This window comes from Phaethon lepturus, unplaced genomic scaffold (genome assembly GCF_000687285.1).
Source record: "Phaethon lepturus isolate BGI_N335 unplaced genomic scaffold, ASM68728v1 scaffold5615, whole genome shotgun sequence".
NCBI lineage: Eukaryota > Metazoa > Chordata > Aves > Phaethontiformes > Phaethontidae > Phaethon > Phaethon lepturus.
This window is the reverse complement of record NW_010538268.1, coordinates 93,659-115,092: the sequence shown is the minus strand read 5'-3', so window position 1 is coordinate 115,092 and position 21,434 is coordinate 93,659. Positions and strand designations below refer to the sequence as shown.

Sequence of the window (21,434 nt, the reverse complement as noted above, 5' to 3'; positions counted from 1 at the left end):
TAGGCTGTGTTAAATTACCAGTTTGCAGAACACATTAAAAAACTAAAGTATTCTGTTCGGTTGCGTAAGACGTGACAGTACTGTTGTGAAGTTGTCCGAGTACCTGCAGGAGTGAGGAACGCAGCGCTGGCCCTGAATTACCGAGTTGTCAGAATGGTTATTTGCAGAACTGTGATGTTAGCTACTTCCAGTACCAGCTATAAAAACCACCTAGATCCCCACTGTACAGCTAGTGGCTGTGGTGCTTGCAGTTTTCTGAAGGACGTGGCATTATGTGTTAGAATTCTAAGGTGCTACAAGTAGAGTGCAGCACTAAAAAGAATCTGCAAGATTTACAGGAAACTGCCTTTGGGCCTTTAAGCAAAGCAATAAATAACCAGAAGGCTGTGCTAGCTAGTTTTCTCTGTGACCAGCTATTAAACATGTTATTCTTCCAACATTTTGCAAAAATCTGTGTGCAGTGCCTCTCTCTACCATACACATGCCCGCATACTGGAAGTTTTTCAGCCACCTTAAAGTGGGCTTTGTCTCTTACACACTTTGCATCCGCTGCTTACACCTAACGCTTCGTCCTCGGCACCCTGTCTTACGTGCGGCAGAGCCTCTGTTAGGCAAGAGGTAAGGCTGAACAATTTGAGAATCCCTCCTACCATCAAGAACTCTGAATCCTTCTGTATTTTGTGATCTATGAAGCTGTCACTCCCATGTTCCTCCTGCAAGATGATGTACTTCTGACGACAGATTTGTTACCCGTCTGTCTTGCACCCTTTGCCAACAAACCTGCTTCTCTTCTCAGTGCCCCCCCCGCCCCCGACCCTTTCCAAGGAGTGGGTGCCGCCAGAACCGCACGTCCTTCTCTCTTCCTGGTCTGTAGCAACTGTCTCGGGCCAAACCAGCTGCTGCGGTAGCATTCCCGGTTCGTGTTGAGTGGATTGGGAACGAATGAATCTCTGCGAAGTGCAGTCTTCAAAAATGACAAAGTAAAAGCAAAATTCAGCCCCTGCTCCATTTTTATAGTCTGTTGGATTAAAGAGATAAAGGGAAGTATTTTGAGCTCTGTGATGGTCAGTGTTGCCTTGTGCTCTTGCTGATCGGTGGAACTTAGGTAGACGACAAAAATGGACTCAAGCTACCTGTGAAGTACAAGCAGTGTTTTCTTACTAACAAGCTGATGGATGTTATCTCTGTTTAATTTAATTTGATGAAAATTTATTTTAATTTAATGAAAATTAAATTTGATGAAAAATTCCTGTGTTTTATGTATCTATGTGGGCTGGAAGTTGGAGAACTATATACCATGACAGAAGGTATTATTAGTAAAATTGTTATTTTTCTGAACAGCAAAAGGCACCCCTGTTTTAATCTTGCAGATTTAAAATACATGCTCGAGAGTAACAGAAGAATTCAGCTCTTTACAAAGGTCTACTTTTCAATAATAAAGATATCGTTTGTCTGTGGACAAAAAAGAAATTGTATTCCTTACTACAATTACAAGTTAAAAGCAGTTGTTATGGCAACTATTCCAGTATCTTTATCGGTATTTCTACTGTACTGGTTGGGAGAGCCACAATCTCTTTTGCTGAACTGCATGTGACTGATGGAATGGGAGACAGAGATGCTCCTTGTTGCCAAGGAGTGAGACGAGGATTCTGGTAATGTATTTTAAGTTAACCTCCCCCTTCCCTAGAGGATAGGGAAGCAAGGGCTGCCCATAAATGCAGACAGATTGCACACAGATAGACGTAGGATCACAACGCTATTTCCAAAGCTCTCGGTACCCAGAAGGCTGGGCTGAAAGTACAGCTGGGCTGAAAGTACAGCCAGACTGTTTCGCATGTCAAACTTGGTAGCCAGATCTCTGTGCTGCTCCCAGGGAGGTGTGATGTGTGTCTTTTATTAAGTGGCTGGAGGTCCTAGCCAAATAGCTGACAAGAGTCAGACAGAAACTGTTGCCTGTGTGCTTAATGAGTATTTAAGAGTACTCTGCAGCAATGTTTGTATTACCTCTGTGGACAGTCCCTCAAGTGCAGTACCTCCCGGTTGGGAAATCTGGTTTGCATTTGGACATTTGTCTGCAATTTACCTGCAAACTTGCATGTGCTTGTTCGGCTTCAAGCTTTGACTTGGACTAATTTTTTTTCACCAGTTGTTTTTTTTCAGTTGGTTGTTTCCTTTTATAGTTTTCAACTTTTGTTTTAAACTATTTTTGTAGTGGTTATTACTGTAACAGTAGAGCACCTGGAGAGGTCAGGAAGGTGGTTATACGTTGTTCTTTCACAGGCAACTGTTGGCACATACCATGCCAGAGGGGTTTCTACTCAGTTTTTAAAAGCAAAGGTAATGCAGATGCTCTCTGACTTAAGCACAGGACACCTGTAAGGTGCAATGTGGAAAATCAGCTAGGGTCAGCATCTGCTTTGTGGTGGATTTCTACCTTTAGCATCAGGAGTTCAGCACTTGATGACTGGAGGAAGGATGAAAAATGCCTGTGTTGCAGAGGTTCTACAGCGATACGACTATCAGCACATGCCTGTCTCACCATACATGGCTTTGTGCTGTCTTCTGTGTCAGGAAATAAACTAGCTTTAGGCAAGTGAAGCTGTCTGATCAGCCTCTTGTTTCTCTTCTTTCCCATGTTGTTCTTCTGCACCTTCATTCTAACTGGGTAACTGCCTTTCTGCTAGGGTAAATACTAAGTCATCAATATCTACAATTGTGCTTTGCTTCTTCAGCTGTGAGCTCCCAGAGACATCTGTGATAGCAGAAGAAAGTAATTCTTGTTTGCTCTCTGACTTCCAAGCCTTATATTCTGTCTTTAAATACATGAGAAGTTGTAGACCACTTTGAAGACACATCCATTCATGTTAGGACCACTTTTATAAAGATGATAAAACATTGACCGTGTGTTTCTTTTGCCGTATGCTGTGTACTATTCGAAGTCTTCTGTTGGATCAAAGTACTAGGGAGCGGTCTCGGATAATATACGTTAGTTTAGGAGCCAAATGCAAAGTTTTTTCACAAATTGGCACTCATTAAACCCATTTTCTTGAATGTTTTAGAAGGCAAAAGTGAGCTCCGGACTGCAAGCAAACCTCCATGTTCATTCCCTGGTAAAAACATCTCTTTGATGAAAAGGAGAAAAGCTATGGCCAGATGCAGAACCCATAAGTAACGTACTGAAGAAGCTGGAGAACTTAGACAAGTCAGTCACGTATGTGAATGGCTTCTGGGGCATAGTGGGGAGGAGGGGGAAGCAAAGTGCGTCCTGAACTGTAAAGTTTGGCATTGTGAGTAGCCTATAATTTTGAGCAGACTTTAATTCTGTTGTTCTTCAGTGTTTGAATAAAAATAACTGTTAAGCACAAACTGATGTTCCTTTAACACAAGAGGCAGGACACAATTAACGAATTAAGGCTAGTATGCTCCTACTTTGATCTGGAAAGATCAATTGATAAAGAAAATTAGAGAGCAAAATGTGCAGCATTATGTAAATGCACGAGGAGGGAGCTGTAGTTCCATCCAGGGATTCCTAGGAGTTGCACCGTGGAGCAACCCGAGTCTGTGTCCCCATACCCTGTCCTGTGCCCTCTTCGTGCAGTCCCAGCCATGCCTGGATACAGAGGGAATTGCTGGCAGGTTACACTCCTGCAGCTTCCTTCCAGCAGTCTCCCTATCAGAAAGGCAAATTAGCAGCTGATAATTTTTAAAAATCTTCACTAATACATATGTGTCATGAAGTGCTCTGTGGGGAAGTGTGAGGTGTGACTTGTCAGCAAATCTGCTGGAAAATTCAATTTTCCTGTACCTCTGACTCATGTAGTAATCTTTAACAGTCTGTTGATTCTACAGTGCTCTTAACAGTGCCAGACATTGTATTGAGGTAAAAGAAAGGTATGGATCAATAGGCCATAATTCAATTACTAATCAAGAGTCAGGTTTTAATAACCATGTTGCTGCTGGAAAGCACGTGACTCTTCATGTGATCCTACAGAAGCTGACACACAGGAAAAGATGACAGCTGTCTAGCTAATTGATTATCTGACAATAATTCATCTTTCATGAGAGGGCACGAGAATGTTTTCCATAAGGTAAATGATAGCTTCTGCAGACAATCTAAAGTCTAAGTGAATAAACAGGCTTCTGAAACTACATCAGTAAACCTTGACTTGTGTGAGCTTAGATATGATACACGATGTTGTTTTCAGATCTTTTCAGATTATGAAAGCTCCATGTGATTTAATCTCTCCCAGGAAACTTCAGTCAAGGATTTAATACCTGAAAGCATCACTTTCAAGAAGCAGAATTATTTAAATTTGCCATTCTTGACAGAAGTTATTGATTGTGAGACCAAGTAGACGAAGTCATGCTGTGGAACAATACAGTGGTTTAAAATGAACTATTGTAAGTCTGAAGTGTCATCTTCAATATTTCTGTGTCTGCTGTCAAATTTGAGAGTAGAGAGGCTTTTTCTTTAGCTTTTTTGACTACTAAATACACAGAAATCATAAAAGTAAGATGCCTAAGCACAATAGACACAGCTTGGAAAAATGGAGGAGGCATGCATTGCATTCAGCTGAAGGCAGAAGGGTTAGGTATGTAGTATGTAGCTAGCCAAGGTGGCTTCAAAGTAATTCAGTTTAAGTTTGGACTCTACTTTTTTAGAATAGGAAAGGAAGATCACTTCGAAAAGGGATACCTGCTAGAAATTTAAAGTTACAACTGATACTGTTTTTGTGGTTTGGTATTTCTTCTTTTGTGATGTGCACCTAGGTAAAATGTGCTCAATAGTAAAGCATGTGAGGAACAATAAAAATCAAGGTGATTTACTTATCTTGCATGATGATGATGTTTCTTCATCTCTTAATAAAAGAAGCTCTCTCCAAATGGCTGCCAAATCTGACTAGATCTGTTCAGCATAAACACTTACAGCACAGAATCTGTTTTGGAAAGTTGCTGTGCATAGGATGACTTTTAATTCTTGTCTTTGCAGTGCTTGTGTTGTACTTTAACTGTTTAAAAATGTATTCTCAGCATCTGATTTGGCTGGTAAGATATTTTTTTGTATAGGTTTACAGTGCATGCATGAGTTCTGAACACCACTTACCCGCATGTATAAATGGAGGTCACTTGTGGAATTCAGCGTGAGTCTTGCTTGAGGCGTACTCTGGGAATCCAAGCCAATTCCTCACAATACAGAATTGATGCTGTTCCCCAAAGTCAATGTATGTGTGCTGACTTACATAGGTGAGGATTCATGCCTGTTACTAGCAGGTATTGGCTCAGCAGGTTGCACAGCATTTCAGTATTTTCATGCTAATGTTTGGCTCTGGATTTGAGTAAGTCTGAAGATCACCGAGCAGTTCTGTGGGAAGTGGCAGGAGCTTGCAGTCTGTGATTTGTCACTGGTTATTCAAGGTGATCTGTAGACACGCTTGGGGCAGAAGTTTGGGAGAATTTCCAGAGCATTTGGAACTTGAGTGATAAAAGACCTACTTTTCACTATATAGCTGAATAGTATCTAGGAGAATATAGAAAATCATAAAATAATGGTAAATAACAAAAAAGCAATGCATAGAAAACCCTTATTAACAGAGGCTGAAGATAAGAATGTATCCTTTGGTGGTTTGTTCTGAATTGAAATGAGTGCTCTTTTGTCAATGTCATCTTCAGCAAAATGTTTACAACTGGTATAAGAATCAGTGTCACATATGGGCACTTGAAATACAGGTATATTCATTTCCTATCTGTGTTTTCAGAAAATGAACAGATCTTCCCCAGGTTAACTGCTAGTATGTCAGTTCTAGGGCAAGTGTTAAAGATGGGGAAATAAAACACCAAGATACAAGAGGTTTTAACAATGAGAGAAGTTAAAGGAACTTTATCGGCCAAAATGCAAGCCGAGGCTTATGGTATTCTTTGTGTGTGCTAACAAGAGCTTTCCCTTCATTCTGTGGCCTAGCTGAGAGGTGGCAAACCTCTGCAGCCAGTGCGCTCTGTGCTGTGCTTGATGTTTGAGGACTGGATTCACTCTACTACAGACTTACCAAGTTGCTGCCTTTGGCCAAGGAGGTGCATTTTTCTGTTCCCAAAAGCTGAGGGGTGAGAAGGGCCCTGGATTTAGCTGGACAATCTGACTTTGTGGATAAATGAATGAGCAAGAGATTGCTGGGAAGCCATGGACTTGGGTTATGGGACATGCAAGTTTAGCTTCTAGAAGAGGTAGAATTTTGTAGAGCTTTCCCATAGTAAGAAAGCATCAGTATTTTAAAAACTTTGTATGCTATTGTTCTTAAAAAATCCATAGTACCCACACAGGACCGCTGATCAGGACAGCAGCAGAATTTAATGGATGGACTTAACCTCTTTAATAGTTTTTTAGATCTGAGCACTCTTACCTTCTAAACTGTGGTTCAGAGTTTCCTCTAGAATTCCATTTAAAAGCCAAGTGAAAATTGTATTTACCTCTGGCCTTTTTTAAGTAATATGTATTTGTTGTTTTCATATCATAAGATGGAAATATATATATTCTTTGAATTGGAAAATTCTGTCCTATCGTATATACACTTCAAATGAGGCTACTTCACTGGAAATATTATGATGACAAGTATATTTCTGTGGTGTTACAAGAAGTTTTCAGATGGTTTATCACAAATGTCCCCTTCTGAGACTATGCCTAACGAAACGGAATTCAGGTAAAATAGTCACTTCTACCTGACAATGCAAAGCTAATATTAGTCAATAAACAAAAATACATTGCTTTGCTGTTTCAGAATATAGCTGTGAGTGACATTGCTGAGCATCATGTTCTGCACTTTTAAGTACCTTCATTATAAAAGCAAGGGGTGTGTGGGGGACTGTAATGGAAGAAATACTACAGCAAATCAGAAGAGAACACACTGTTATTAAAAAAACGTAATGATTGCCTCCTGAGCCTCTGTATTAGCACAACTGTTTTGTATTCTGGTTTTGGGAAGTTATTCTGGCTTAACCCTGTGGAAAACCATTAACGCTTATTAGACCAAAAGTTGAAATATGATGATGATGATGTGTTCTGCTTTTTTGTCAGTGTTAAAAACAGAAGTAGTGCTGAAGGTATTCTGGGTAGCACAGTGATAAAATTGTGATCCAGACCTTTCATTTTCTTGTCCTGTTTCCATGTCTTTAAGACTGTGGTTAGATGAAGTGCACTTTAATGTGATTGGGGTTTTTTTTCTTTTTTTGCTAGTAAACAGTCAGTATATGAGTGTGTACATGCACACTTACGTTTTTTTATATAGATATTTGGTGCTGTAGATATATACCGCACACACAAATATATGTAATTTGGGGTATAAACAAATCTGTGGTGCATTCTATTAATGTGTGACCTTGAAATCTCAGTGTTACCCTTTCTCTCTATCTCCAGCTAAGTATTCAGTGCTACCCAGTATAGAATGACATGTGACACCTACTTGCTTAATTATCGCTTTTGCAACTGCCTCTTGATCAACATCTATGAAAAGGCTCAGTGATGGGTCTTAACTGATTAACTTCTTTTCAGCAAAGACACAGAAGGTCGTACAACTAAGGCCTCATGTTGGTGGATTAAATTTTGGTCTTTCAAAAAGATGAAATAGATCTTTCTGGTCATCTTCATCTCTGACCATGAACTCTGACCTCACTCGGGTGAGGAGGTGTATGACTTTTGGAATGGTGTTTTTACCCTTAAGTGCTAGCTTTCCCTCTTTAAAGCATTTTTTTAAAAACTGTCATGGATTTGGGAATGTTTTTGATCATTTGAGGTGACTGATTGAAGTTTATTGAATTGACTGATTGACTGATGGAATATTATTCTATAATTTTCCAGAAAGTAAAGATGAGTTTTATTCTTCACTTTAGTATGGTGATTATTTGTCTCTTACAGTGTGAGGCACTGATGCTAGATCTATGCAATTCCTGTGTATCTGAAAAGCAAAGTGGTGAGGCAATTCATGACAAGAGTGAGCGCGTGTCTAGCAAAAGATGGCTATGTCCTTCCATCCTGCTCGTTCCGCTCTGTTTTTCTCTCTCTTCCAAGAGAGGAGGCATGCCAAAGAAAATCTGTTCTGAGACCCTAGGTCTCAAAAAGTGCACAATAATGGTGCTGCTTATGTACGTTCACAATTTCTACAATGCTATTTTAGTAGGCTTAGTCACAGATTTAAACCTCTCTCCCTTTTTCTATAAGTTATCACATAAGTTTACTCTATGATGCAAAACAAAGGCAAAAGCATATTATAATGCATGTATTTTACATCTAGCTGAGTTGTTGTAGCATAAAGTAATGTTTCAAGTCTGAATTTGTTTGTTTTGTTTTGTTTTTTAGCCCAATGTGTATTTTGGTAATTCCACTGTAGTTACTAGAATTGCTGTGCGCTCAAATTTAAACCCACAGTTGCCACTGCAGGATTCCCAGTAATGTTGTGCTGTTGTAGAGAAGCTGAAGAAAACTGTTCCTCAGTGCAGGCCCCGAGGGAATTGAGGGCGGCAGCAGCCTTGGAACTGGTGCGTGGCAGGGAGAAATGGCTGGAGAGCACCAAACGTGGCTTGGTGAGACTACATGGCTCCCTTAAGCAGTTGTTTGTGGTTTTTTCCCCACTTAATAGTGAACATCACTGCTGCAATGTAATCAGGAATACCTACAGTTTTCTTTGGGCAAATGCTAGACATACAATATTCATTTTGGTATGAAATAAAACAGTTCAGAGCTCAGCTCCTTCCTTTCAGTTTTGTCAAGTCTTTGCTAGTTGCCTCCTCCTAGTGCTCATAAAAAAACCAAAACAAACCCCCCAAAAAACCCAAACCCCCAAACCTAAGCAAAAAAAACCCCAGAAAGTGACAACTCAGCACGCAGTAGTCCTGCAAGAATCAGGAGGAGACTGGTTTGGTCCATGCTACTTGTTTTTTTCCTTATGGCTGCATATCCATGCACTGAAGTCTTGGTGTCTTTGCTGAAAGGTAGTTAATCTCCTGCTACTCTGTATGAGCTCTTTGGGGTTTGTTTTTTTTTTTCCCCCTCTGTCTGAACGTGCTGTTCCCTCCTCGTTCATCTGGAATGCCTGTGAAAAATAAATCCAGTTGGTCAGCGGTGGAACTTGGGAATGCTCAGAATGGCTCTGCGTGCCGTGTACTGAGCCTTCTCCCATAGAGACATTGCTCATGCTCCGGTGTGCAGGAGGCTTGGCTCGCTTGGGTAGCAACCTCCCCTTTCCTCTACAGGGTGAAATTAAAGCTGCTCTATCTTGTCTAGCTGTGGTACCCTGACACTCTATTGATGCTCTTTCAGGGTTCTAATTTTAATGGATGTTTTCACTCAGAGGGGCCTGAGGGACCTCTGAAGTGGGTCAAAGTACAGGTGTTAAGCCCATCTTTAATGGCTGTTGCTGTTTTCCTGTTGTTGGCTCAGCGTTTTCTTCTCTGGGAAGCAGATCTATGGTAACTATATATAGCAGAAGGTTGAACACATATAATTAACATGACACATGATTATTAAACGATCATAAGACACAAAACTGCTGGCAGGTCCTGAATGTGAAGCCAGTATGTAAAAGACAGTTTGGCACATAACCAGCTCCGAAAGAGGTTATGACTGTTACTTCAGGTAACAAATACCAGAATAAAAAGAACAAATAGGGCAAAAGAGAGGGAATTTACATACAAATAAAAGCAGCTGGAAATAGAGAGGCCAGTAATCGTAGTGTTCTGGTTTATCTCATCAGACTATTTCTTCCTCTCCTGGTCCCAGTCTTAGCTGAGACGAAGTGATACAGTGTTGCATTCACACCCCCTTAAAGGTAGGGAGAAAGGCAGAGTGAATTCATGCTTTTTGCTGTTGCTTTTGGATGGAACCATTTTTATCTAAATCTGTGGTAGCCAGGGAATAATGCATTTAAAACAAGAAAAAAGAAGTTGTAAGAACTAGGAACAATTGGAAGGAAAGTGCAGTCATTGAAATGGAGGCCAACCTACTAAGAAATGTCAGAGTCTTCTGCATTTTTCTTCCTGTAGCTGCTGCTCTTCTCTTGTAGCTTTTTTTTTTTTTTTAAATTAATTCTCTTCCCAGCCTCACTTGAGCCCTGGGGTTCTCTCTTTGTTTTTATTTAGTAGTACTGGTGAGGAAAAGTACATGGATGCATATACACCTATACACCTCCAGACACCACTAGTCGCTACAGTGACCGAGCCCGGCCTCCCTAGAGGGAGAACGGAGAAAATCCTCCCTCGCTGTAGCTGCCAGTGTGCAGGTAGGACTTTTTACCCCGAGTCTGGAGAACACTGGTACTTGGCAACAACTTGCTGAAACCAGGCTTGGGTTAATGAAAACAACGGAACTGCCACTTAACTTCCAAATGGATTGTCATAGAGACAGCTAGACAGTAATAGTGTTTAGACTTTTTTATTCAATAAAAGTTTGAGTTATAAATATTTTCCATTTGTTTCCTATTTACAGTTGTAAAATATTTTAGGATAGTCTACCCATCACCTGTCAGTCAACATCTCTATAAATGCCAAGAAAACATCATTGTGAAATAAAAACGTCTTATTTTCAGCCCACAAACCCAATTTCCACACACTCAGAAAATAAAGAGACAAAAAAAGAGGAGAGAAGGAACCAGGGGTGTGGGGGCAAGAGGAATACAGTACAGCAGGCAACAATGCAATATTTGCTACACAGTAGCAAAAGAAACAGGTAAAAAAATTTAGTCTGCTATGATGACAAGCTTTTCAGGACATTTGTTATAGACCAGCGTTGTCCAGTGCACTTCTGAAGGACGAGCTGAAATCCAAATTCATTTTCATTGTTTTCCTGCAATTCCAGGCAACGCTTGGATTTTCGGTTCTGGATTGGACCTCCCTTTAAAAATAGCGAGGGAAGAAGTATTTGGATTAAACATTGTGAACTTCTTGTGTTGCTACTGTGTGATAGTATAGATTAGAGAACATTCCAATGTCCATCTACTGAAGTCCACTGCTACTGTGAAAAATATTTCAGTTGGAGACAAGATAAGCACTAGGTCAGATTTGGAGTGACCGTTCCCTTTGGCACCGGCCGGTTTAATCTCCGATGCAGTTTAGAATAGCCTCAATTGCCCGGCTACCGTTTCAGCAAATAGGCTTTCTAGAATTGAGCTGTGTTTCTGGCCATGCTTTTTAACCATGAGCCAAAAGCTCCCCTGTTCGCTTCAGTTAGCTAGCTTAGTGGCTCCGCTGCCCTTCTGACACATCAAAAAAAAGGCAAAAGAGAACCACTGCCTTGGCCAGGGGTGTCCTGTATTGTAGGATAATATGCAAAAAATTGTTTATTCTTTGAATTCTGAAATGAACTGTCTTTTATAATCTTTTTATAATGTTGCTAATCCTCAATATTGACTCCGTTAATGTGGCAGTATTAAGCTGAGAATTTAAAGCTCTGCCTTCACTGTTGAGTTGCAGCAAATCTTAAATCACTGGGGCTATCACACAGTTAACTATAGACCTAAATTACAATTAAATCATCATGTAAGTGACACAAATTACATTTTTTCCCCCCTTTAATTCTGGTTTTAGTTGGTTCTTTCACCCTCTCTCCTGTCTAATAAAGATAATTGATAGCTTGTACACATTAGTGTCTGGGAAGCTTCTTCCAAGATACATAATGTAATTTGCACGGAAGTCGGAAAGTCTGATTTTTCTCTAGAGTATCTTGGACTTGTGTAGTAAAGAATTACTGGCTTAATCTGCAAATCAAAGAATGGAATGTAAATCTGTACAGATTAGTACATCTGAAGTATGGAAAGAGCAGACACATTTAAATTACTTATTTGTACAATGGGGAAAAAATAGTTGCTATTAAAAAAAAAAAGCACAAAACACAACCACCCATCCCATCAGTTTTGCGCAAGTCTGTGTTATACCTTGTATTAGAAACTGGTAACTGTGATAGAAATCTATTATAATCACAAGGATATTGGCATAAATCCCATAGAAATGCTAAGCTGACTTTTTCAGAGAAGGCTGTTCCTCAGACAAGGGTAGCTCGTGCCATTCAGTACAGGTTCTGTCTCGTTCAGACAGGTGACTGGGGGTCACTCCAATCCTGCCAGTAATATTTCGTAAGTACTTTCTCTGAGAAGTGACTTCTAAAAAACATTTTTTTGAACCTGGCTAATGAAATACAGAGTTAGGGTTGAAAGCTCTAAGTTTTAAATATGGCTTTGGGTAAGCGACAGACCATTTCTAGAATAATCCACAAAATTCAAAACATGAGTCTCCCATAAATCTTCCTTGGTAGGCCGACGTGCAGTCTAGATACAGTTTTCACTGGTTACTTTACTCGACAGACAGGCATACAGAGCCTTTTGATATACCTCCACAAGAAGTGCTGAGTGAACTGTTTTCCCACTGCTGCGTAACTATTACTGACATTCATATTAATAATGGTAGTTTATTTGGGTGTCTGGTGGGAGCATAAACTCTCAGCTATCTATAAGCAATAAAACTGCTTGACATGGAAGAAATTTGAAGAAACTAGGATGGGAAATTAGTCAGCGCTTTATTAATGTGATTTGTTCCCTTATCCTAAACACATACGCTACCATCCCAAGTTACTTTGGCCTTCTAAAGCTCACTGTGGTGAGATTTCCCCCCCCGCAATGAATTCAATGAGCTTTGAATTAGGTCCTTCAGATATAAAACTCTAAGGTAACGGATATTTTCTCATTGCCAAAAGAAACAGTTTGTGTAGTTTTTTGGGTTTTTTTTCTAACAAAACATAGTGTTTCCATTCTTAATGAAAGCTGCTCATTATGTTTTTTCTCTGCATAGACTCAGCATTGCATAGCACCCAGGGTCACCTCCCTGGGTTTAAAATTGGGAATTACAGTTTACCGCGTTTCCGCCTAAACCCCAAATTCAGATCAACTTCCTTGTGCTTCCAGCTGAGGTGCTTGTGTTGCTGTCATTTAAGTTAACTAGTTCTGTAGCTTTCATTTATCAGTTAGTCCTTGTCTCAGTTTTGGTGTCCAAGACATCCTCAGCTCAGATCCTGCACTGACAAAGCAGAAGAAAGAAGTTGTTCAACTTTCTGTCTTGTCAGAAAATGAACCAGTTACGGGAGACTAGTTCAGCTCTACTAATTGCCTGATTTTTTGGACCTGGGGTATGAATCTGGATACGGGACTTCTAGACCTCTCCTGTCATTGCTAACTTATTAGCGTAAGTGAAGGAGCAGAAGTAATCCTCTCCATTTTATGCAAAGCATGACAGCTAAAACCCAAGTGTTCCCCTGGTACAACTCTTCTTGCCCAGACTCCGTGAAGTGAACTCTGTGGTGTCCATCTTGAGAAGCGCTTTTTGCTTGCGAAGAGGAATGAGGTAGGAGGCTGAGGCCTAGCTGGCTTCAGCAGCAGGGCTGCAGCAAACACCTGCTTTGTTGGCTGCGCTTTGCGAATCCCGTTCTCTGGCGCCTGTTTTTTCTCCCAAGGACTGTGTACGTGGCCTAGTCGCCTAGCTTAGAGCTCTGTTAGGTAGAGGAAACCACAGCACTAAGGCTTAACTACTGCCATGCTGAATGGGAGCTTCTGCTGAACTCCCGTTTGTTTCGGTGGTCGATGGTTTCCTTCACTTGAATGGGCCCAAATGCCTTCTATTCACACTGAGGCTTTTGGGGTAGAGGAAGCAGGATGTTCACAGTGGAGGCAATGTTTTTCCTCTATTCTAAATCATATAGAGCACACAGGTGTTACAGCAAATGTATTGATGCAAAATAATTTAATACTGGCAGCTACATAAACGAAGTGTAAACCACACCTAAAGAAAAACAAAACAAGCGAGCAACCAAAAAATGATGCAAAGAGCCCACCCCCTTCCTTCCCTCCTCCTGATGTGCCCTCACATGAAATCCAGCTTCTATGTAACAGAAACAAGTGACTCTGAGATAAAAAGCCAAGGAAGCTCTTTTTGATGTGCCGCAAAGCTCTCTGCAGTGGCTACTGAAAATCACCCTGCTGTGTACATTGGAGCCGCTGTATGGAACATAAAAGAGACAGCAAAGTAAAGTAATGGCTAATATGTGTGAACGGAGTATTGTAGAGAGCGCGGATGCTTTTAGCAGGATGATTCCCGCCCCCCCCGGGGAGAAACGTAAAGGCTCAAGTCCTGTTAGAACAACTAGGAGATGTGAGGTCTGTGCAGAACCAAGGCTTAATCCCTCAGAGAGGATGCAGTCTACACAGCTTTGGTTACGTTCGGTAAGCATATAAATGAAAAGAATTGCTGTGAGTACAGGGAGAAGGGTTTGTATAGTGCTTACATAAAAGTTCCTGTTGTTAAGTCTACTTAATTGCGTTCCTTTTTTTACCTCCTTCACATGCCTAACGCAAGCCTGCGACAGCGGTATCGGTCTGTCACCTCTAGGGCGATGGCAGTGCACCACTGTGTGTTGCGAGGCCTGAAGTAGCGAGCTGGTTAATCATTAAAGCACACAAACTGAGTAACTCCACTGAAGGGCACGAGCAAGCAGGACTGACGCTCTGAAAGCTAACGCTACCTTTTGCTACTCTGACTGGCTTGGCCTCCGAAGTGCAGTGTCCCTGAACGGTTTCTGCGGTCTGTCGTCATCGTTAGCATTGGGAACCCTAAAGCGAAATGCGGACAAAGGTGTCCTTTTAGTTCATTCTTCTTTTACAACTATATAGTAAAACTTGTATAAAACTCTCTCACAGTCACTTTTACTGCTTGCTCGGCAAAATGGTTTATTGTAATACTACACTTCAGGCTAAGTGAAAGGCAGCTGATCTCGTTCACTTTTCCCATCCTAGGTAAGAACTCTACTTTCCAATTTAAAGGCAAAAAATTGGTAGCCTAGGGTAACATCTTAAATCATGATACATAAAAGATAATTCTATAGGCTGAAACAAGTTAAAGAGGAATTCTGCCTAATTGAACAGAATTAGGATTAAGATCATGGATGATAAGAGGCAGCTCAATGGCAGTAGAACTCTCCAGAGGATAAATAAATATCCAGGTCAACTATTTTGTAAAAATAGACTGAATGTGACAGCACTAACAAATTTGACTGAAAACTTAATGGGTTTTGCAGTGCAAACTGAAGCAATTGCTGTGAGAAGCACAAACGCTCTCAGCTCCTGCTGGTAGTCTTAGACACATAAAAACCTGATCAAGTGCTTCATAAGCGTTCTTTTAATGTAGACACTATCTCAAATCAAGCATCTTATTCTGACCGATAGCTATTGGAATGTGACATAACACACACAGCGGAAAGCAATACTTCTGACTTCCTTTAGAATTATTGTACCTTTTGCATATTTGCCATATATAAGTAAGAGATTTCCTTTCAAGTCTTTCACTAAAGTAAAATTTATCCAATAATACAGCATCTAAGAATACAATTTGAGTGCTGGCAAACCACTGCAGTACAAGGATGGTGCAGCATGCTTCTGCACCACCACAGTAGGCAGCCTCACGCGAGTCTGTCACACATAAAAACCAACTTGCTTTTAGAAAGAGCAGCACGTTGCAAGGATATACTTACATATTCTGGGTTAGAGCTGGAGTGCTAAGAAGCTGTGCAAGGTAATTAGACAGTCTTTGCGGAACTCTTCTATGGTTTTTGTTTTGGTTTATTGGGAGGTGGTGGACGCACAGTTCCTAAACCTCCCCCTTCCCGTATTTGTTCTGCAGGGCAGTGGAGTGGGATGGGTCCTCTCTGGAATATTGATCCTTAGAGAACCAGGCTCAGCTGAAAGCTGTCAAGTTTTTCCCTCTTGTCTAGAGGGCCTCTTATCCAGAGGGCTGCAAATGGGACAGAGCATTGGTACAGCTTTCTTTGCAAATGCCAGAGATGTTGAATAAAATTGTTTTGTAAAGAAATATACAGTGTACACACACCATGTAACCGGGAACTCCTGCCTCTCCATACTGTTGCTACTGCAGAACTGGGGTTATATTCCATGTTATACTCCTCAGATAAACTCCCTTCAAAACAAAGCGTGTTCTGACTTCATGACAAAAGGTGCATTAAGTTTCTGTAAGCATACACCTAGCCAAAAAGTTCTAAACAGCTCATGCGTTTTCTTGACAAAAATCTCACCTTATGGTTACTCATCTCTTCAGCATACCTGCAGATGACATTTTACTGGTCACAGTGTAAAATCTTTTTTATTTCTGGCTGTATTTAATAGAAATTTACCATTGTATTTACTCTCTAATTTTCTTCAGTAAGAATTCTCTTCTGCAAGAACCAAGTAATTTTCTGTTCTTTGTTACTCCCAAGTCACATTGCCAAGGTTGCCTTTTGATAGATGAACAAAAAAAGCACTGTGCAGGAGAACAACAGAGGTCCTACTTCACATAGTTTAGGTATTTTTAAAGGAAGGATTTGAATGTGGATATGTGGCATCACTGAAGCTGAATAAATAATTCGTAACATCTAATTGACTTGGTCAGTTAAGTCCTGTTTGTACATGGCACATCTGCTAGATGTGATCCATGACATTCCAGTTGTTTAGGTAGGTGTGGTGGGTTCTGTGAGCTGCAGGCTGTTGTACTAGGTTTCCAAATTTCCCAGAGAAAGCAATGTAGGACAGGAAACTGGGGAAGTGAGGTAATTTCTCAGGCTGAACCTGGGCTTCATAAGCTAGTAAAAGCTGTTGGGCCTGAAACTTAAGAACAGGGTTTGATCACTTGTGAAAATGAGGGATATTAAATGAATGCTGGAAGTTCTGAAAATCAGTAATGAAAATCAGAGTGATAGCTCTTCTTAACGAGTTACGATAAAGCGCACGCTTCTGTTACAGAGTTTAAACCTACTTTTTGCTCATCACATTAAAGCTCATGTTAGTCTACTGAAAAGAGAAAAAAAGTGCTCTTAGCAGCTTGCCCTAACCATGGCTATTTCAGAAAAAGGTCTTACCAGGTTAGTAAGTGTATCCAATCTCATATCACATGTGCTATATAGATCGTTGCATTCACTAGTCTACAATTTTCTATTTGTACCTCAGTCAGTAGTCTCAAACATTTACATGTTTGTTCTGCCTTTGAGGCAGAAACTCTAACCTTCACTATTGCTTTGATACATTTGAATCAAAGAATTATGCTCAGGCATGTATCATATAGATAAAAACCACTCCAAACAGAATGCATGATCTTCTCATTCACTTCCCCAGAATACTGGGGTAAATTTTCAGTCACTGGTAGTACATCAAATTTAGTCCTGAAAAAAATGACTCTATTTTTACAAGTAATTTTGTCTTCTGTGTGGTCACTACTGTGTGGATGTTGCTGCAGTGAGAAAGTGTTCATAGGACAAAGTGAATAATTTATCCCATATGGTAATTCATGTATTTTCAGTATTGCCCATTGCATGGAAATACTGGATGACATTATTGAGTTCAGAATTTCTGCTTTATAGTTGTATAAAGGATATAGGTATATATAATGGTGTATATAGGTAATTGATTAATTCCTTCTCATATCTAAAGCAGTATGACAGATTTTGCAACTCTTTGGAGAACAGGTGCTCCGTAACTAAAGCAGACTCTATAACATATTTCTTGTTGTTAAAATCTTTCAAAAAATAATTTTAACTATTTAAATTGAAATATTCCTCAGTGAAATATATTGTTAGCTGTTGCTCTTCTTCAAAGGCACGTGATTCCTAATACATGTGGTATGACTCCAGTGAAAATAAGGTGCATTTAACTGCTATTACGTGTATGAAATATTATATGCAGCAGTGTTATATATTAAAAAAGGGTTGTCTGTCAGCTATTTGGATCACTATTTAAATAGGCAAATGGGAATCTTTACCAGGCACTTGTTAAAATGTGAATTTGTTTTTCTAATACTAACCAAAACTAACTGCTGTGTACAACATAAACTTAGGTGGAGTTATAATAGGGATCAGCCAAACCATTTCTTAAGGAAAAAAAAAAATATATATTTTTTTCTCCTCCTGCACTCAGGTTCTGTTGTCAGGCTGCCTCTGAGCACTGGTCTTGCTGGTACTCAGTGAGTAAATACTATGAAACATCCTCTGACAATGGAGTTAGATGCATCATTTTTAACGGCTACAGCAATTTTATGTCTACATCACACTTTGTCTCATTCTACTCATTCCGCTACTGAGACTTCTGAGTTCAGATTTTACATAATCTTTATATTGCTGCAACAAATTTTTAATACTGCAGCTGTGACAAATGAAATGATGCAGCCTTATCTCTATGTCCAAATGAGGTTTTTGAAACCAGTGGACTGTGCAATCATTTTCTGTTTTGTTTAACTGAGATGAGCTACATGAATGTAGAGCAGTCGAGGTTCCAAGCACAGCCCTCCAGAAGTGTAGTAGCAAAATCTTCAGGAGGTGGAAATACACGATACGGTTAAAGTATTTAAATAAAAGCAATTAAAACTGGCAAAAGGAAATGCAGTTTCATACTGAGAATATAATTGGAATAGAAAACTACTTACAGAGAAACAGCGTAAAAATTAGAAATGGAATGTATGGATTTATACCTATCAGTAATGTTTTCCACGTATATATATATAGAATTTTATCACAGATTTGTAACAAATTACAAAGGCCCATTGTTAATAGCAAGATTAAGAAAATAGTACCTCACAAAGTAGTAAATTCAAGCGTTCACTGAAATACAAAGAAGCTCTTCAGGATATGACAGCTGAAAATGCATTTTACTATAGAACATAACGTGGTGATAAAATGAAAAAAATTGAAGCAGGCTTTGGAGTAGAATACATTAGCCAGACTGGAAAGATCATGAGGGATTTTTCAGCAAGTAAACACAAATGGTAACTGTATCAGCAGTGGCCAGGAAATCTTTCTGACATATTATTAAAAAAACATCCACAGAAACAAAGATTCTAGGTATACAATATGATTTTAAAAATTAATTATTAAACACCGTTCGGGGCGGGGAGAGAGTAGTTTAAAAAGGGACTCTTATCCATACATAGCCCTGATAATCATGGCTAAATGCAGAATTTACAGCTGAAGTTATTGTTTGGTTTTGTTTTGGCAACAAACCCAGATGATGACGTATTATGTTGATCTTCTGAGAGCTAGGATTACCTAAGAAGTCCTTTGCAGAAAAGGAAAAATGAGCTTTATGCTATGCAGCTTGATACTGATGCACATGGCTTTGCTGACTGCAGCTGCTGGCCTGAGTAACAAGTTAACAGGACAACTCATTTAGAAATAAATTGAATGGCCTTGTGAGAACTGACAGTCATAAAAAAGTAAGCTCCAGAAATGGGGAGAGACAACTCACAGGTTGGCATGTTCTGAATTTTTTGCCTCACTATTAAAGGGGGGACTATTTGTACGTGTCTCTCCTGCATCCTCCTTTCGCCATACAGTGCCTACTGTCCTACTTGGCAGCGTTCAGAAAACTGTAAATGCAGAACCCACGATACTGAGTGGTCGCTGGCTACTTACTGCTCTAACTGCAATACTCTAAAGTTCTGAATTAGAACTTACTATGTGTTTCTACACTCTATACATTAATAACAACAAGAAATACTACACTTTAACACCTCTGCTAGTAGGAGGAGGTATAGAAACACAGGATTTACCTATATCTAAACATCTCTGGAGTCTTGAGTGAGCCCTGGCCTATAGAAAAGAAGCCAAAGTTAATGCTCTGCACCAGTGTTTTCTGCAGGGTAATTTTGCTCTAACTGAAAATTTGAAATTTTTTTCTTATGCAGTCTTTCTTTTCACAGATTGTGCCATACAGTAGCTGCCTGTGTAGAGAAACAATATTATGATATGACTAGGAAAAAGATGGCAGTGGTGGATACCTTGGCTCTATTTGCATGTTTTACAAATACATTTTGTGAAAAGCTTAGAAGTTACCTTTTTCTCTTTCATTCTGAGATTACATATAAATGACTTCTGCAAACACGTTGGGCTTGATTTTATCTGCCTTGATGTAGGCTTGCTTCAAGATGTCTAAAGTAGATGACAGAGAAAGGCAACAGAGATGCTTTAAAGTGTGATGGAATATTCAGATGGTGGGGAATTACAAAATATACTAAAATGAAATAAAAATAGGACTTTGCTTAGGATGTAAATGAAAACTAGTGGGATCTGACTTCAGTGATCTGACTTCTGTGAATAGCAGTGTGAAACTGGTAAATGAACTTTGTAAGGAAAAAAGGATAGTTAGAGTTAGAAATTTGCAACTACTCCTTTATGTGGGTATAGGAAACCTGTTGAATTCATTGTCGCAGACATCGATGTTCAGTGACTAGATGTTTTTAGTAGGCTGGTTAATTTTAAGAGTGCTGATAAAACAACTTCTTACAGGCATGCTGAGGTGATCATTCAGACAAATCAAATCTCGCTCTTCATGAGCACATGAGGGTGACCTCACGCTAACGGGGAATCCTGCTCCTGGTGTTACAGTGAACTGCTGGCTCAGGATAGAGCTCAGTTCTCTGAAACAGCAAGCATCGACCATTGCCGGAGGTAGTTTTCTAGATGAGGTAATTGATGTAATTTTCTGATCTGTGATGTGGCAAATGGTATATTCCTAGGTTTTGCCTTTTTGTTTGGTATTGAAGCAATCATCACTTCTGTATATGTTGCTTTCTAAGGCTCGTTCTGCATTGCCTGTCTGTGCAAGACTCCTGCTAACGGGCCTTCCCTCCCCACTTCTGCGCGTGCCCAAGATGCAGCGTTAGTTAGCTGTTGAATGTCCATTCCCAGCATGCGCCTGAAGATCATACCTATGAGCACCTTACTGCCTTATTCTTTCCCTTTTTCTCCTTAGGGATGCAAGTATTGTTCTAACCTAGCGTACCTAGAAAACTGATGTAAAGAAGAAAAGGTCACATTATTATTTACCAACCTTAGCATAGGGGATACCTAGTTATTCATCTTCAGACAGACAAATAAGAAACTCCTTTCAGCACAATTAGAAAACCTAAGATTTTTATGTTTTCTCTAGGAAAGATGAGACGTTTTCACTAGACATCTTAACAGATTCCCAAAGATTTACGGGTTTTAGATGAGAGAAAATACACATTTCTATTTTTGTGAGACATCACTCTTACTAAAAATGTAACTCATTCGGAAAACAAAAATACTGAATGACAATTTTATTTCTTTTGTGTGTGTGTGTGGTGTGTTCAGTTAGTCTAGGTTTTCTAACCTGAGTGCTCAGTAGGAAGGCTTTCTAACTCATTTTAACACAGAAACTGAACTGCTTGCATTGTCATTATATGCTTATGATTAAACCAGTCTCTAGAGACCAAGATACAAATTGAGTGCCAACTGAAGAAAATTAAGAAATGAATTTGCACTAGTATTTCAATCGATCTGCAAATTCTAATATGGGAATTTAGGTTGGGCTCTTCGGGACTTTGGTCACAGTATCTAGTTATTGAAAATGGCT

At 39.7% G+C, this 21,434-nt stretch overlaps 1 protein-coding gene across 1 annotated transcript in view; it reads right to left on the bottom strand.

The window, feature by feature from the left end:
• Positions 1-10,398: 10,398 nt before the first annotated feature.
• Positions 10,399-21,434, bottom strand: part of GALNT18 (polypeptide N-acetylgalactosaminyltransferase 18) — a gene marked incomplete at its 5' end in the record, with an annotated part of 80,815 nt that continues 69,779 nt past the window's right edge. The window contains one exon of the mRNA XM_010286735.1: positions 10,399-10,873. Within this exon, the coding sequence (XP_010285037.1) occupies positions 10,727-10,873 (147 nt within the window). The remainder of the gene's footprint in view (positions 10,874-21,434) is intronic.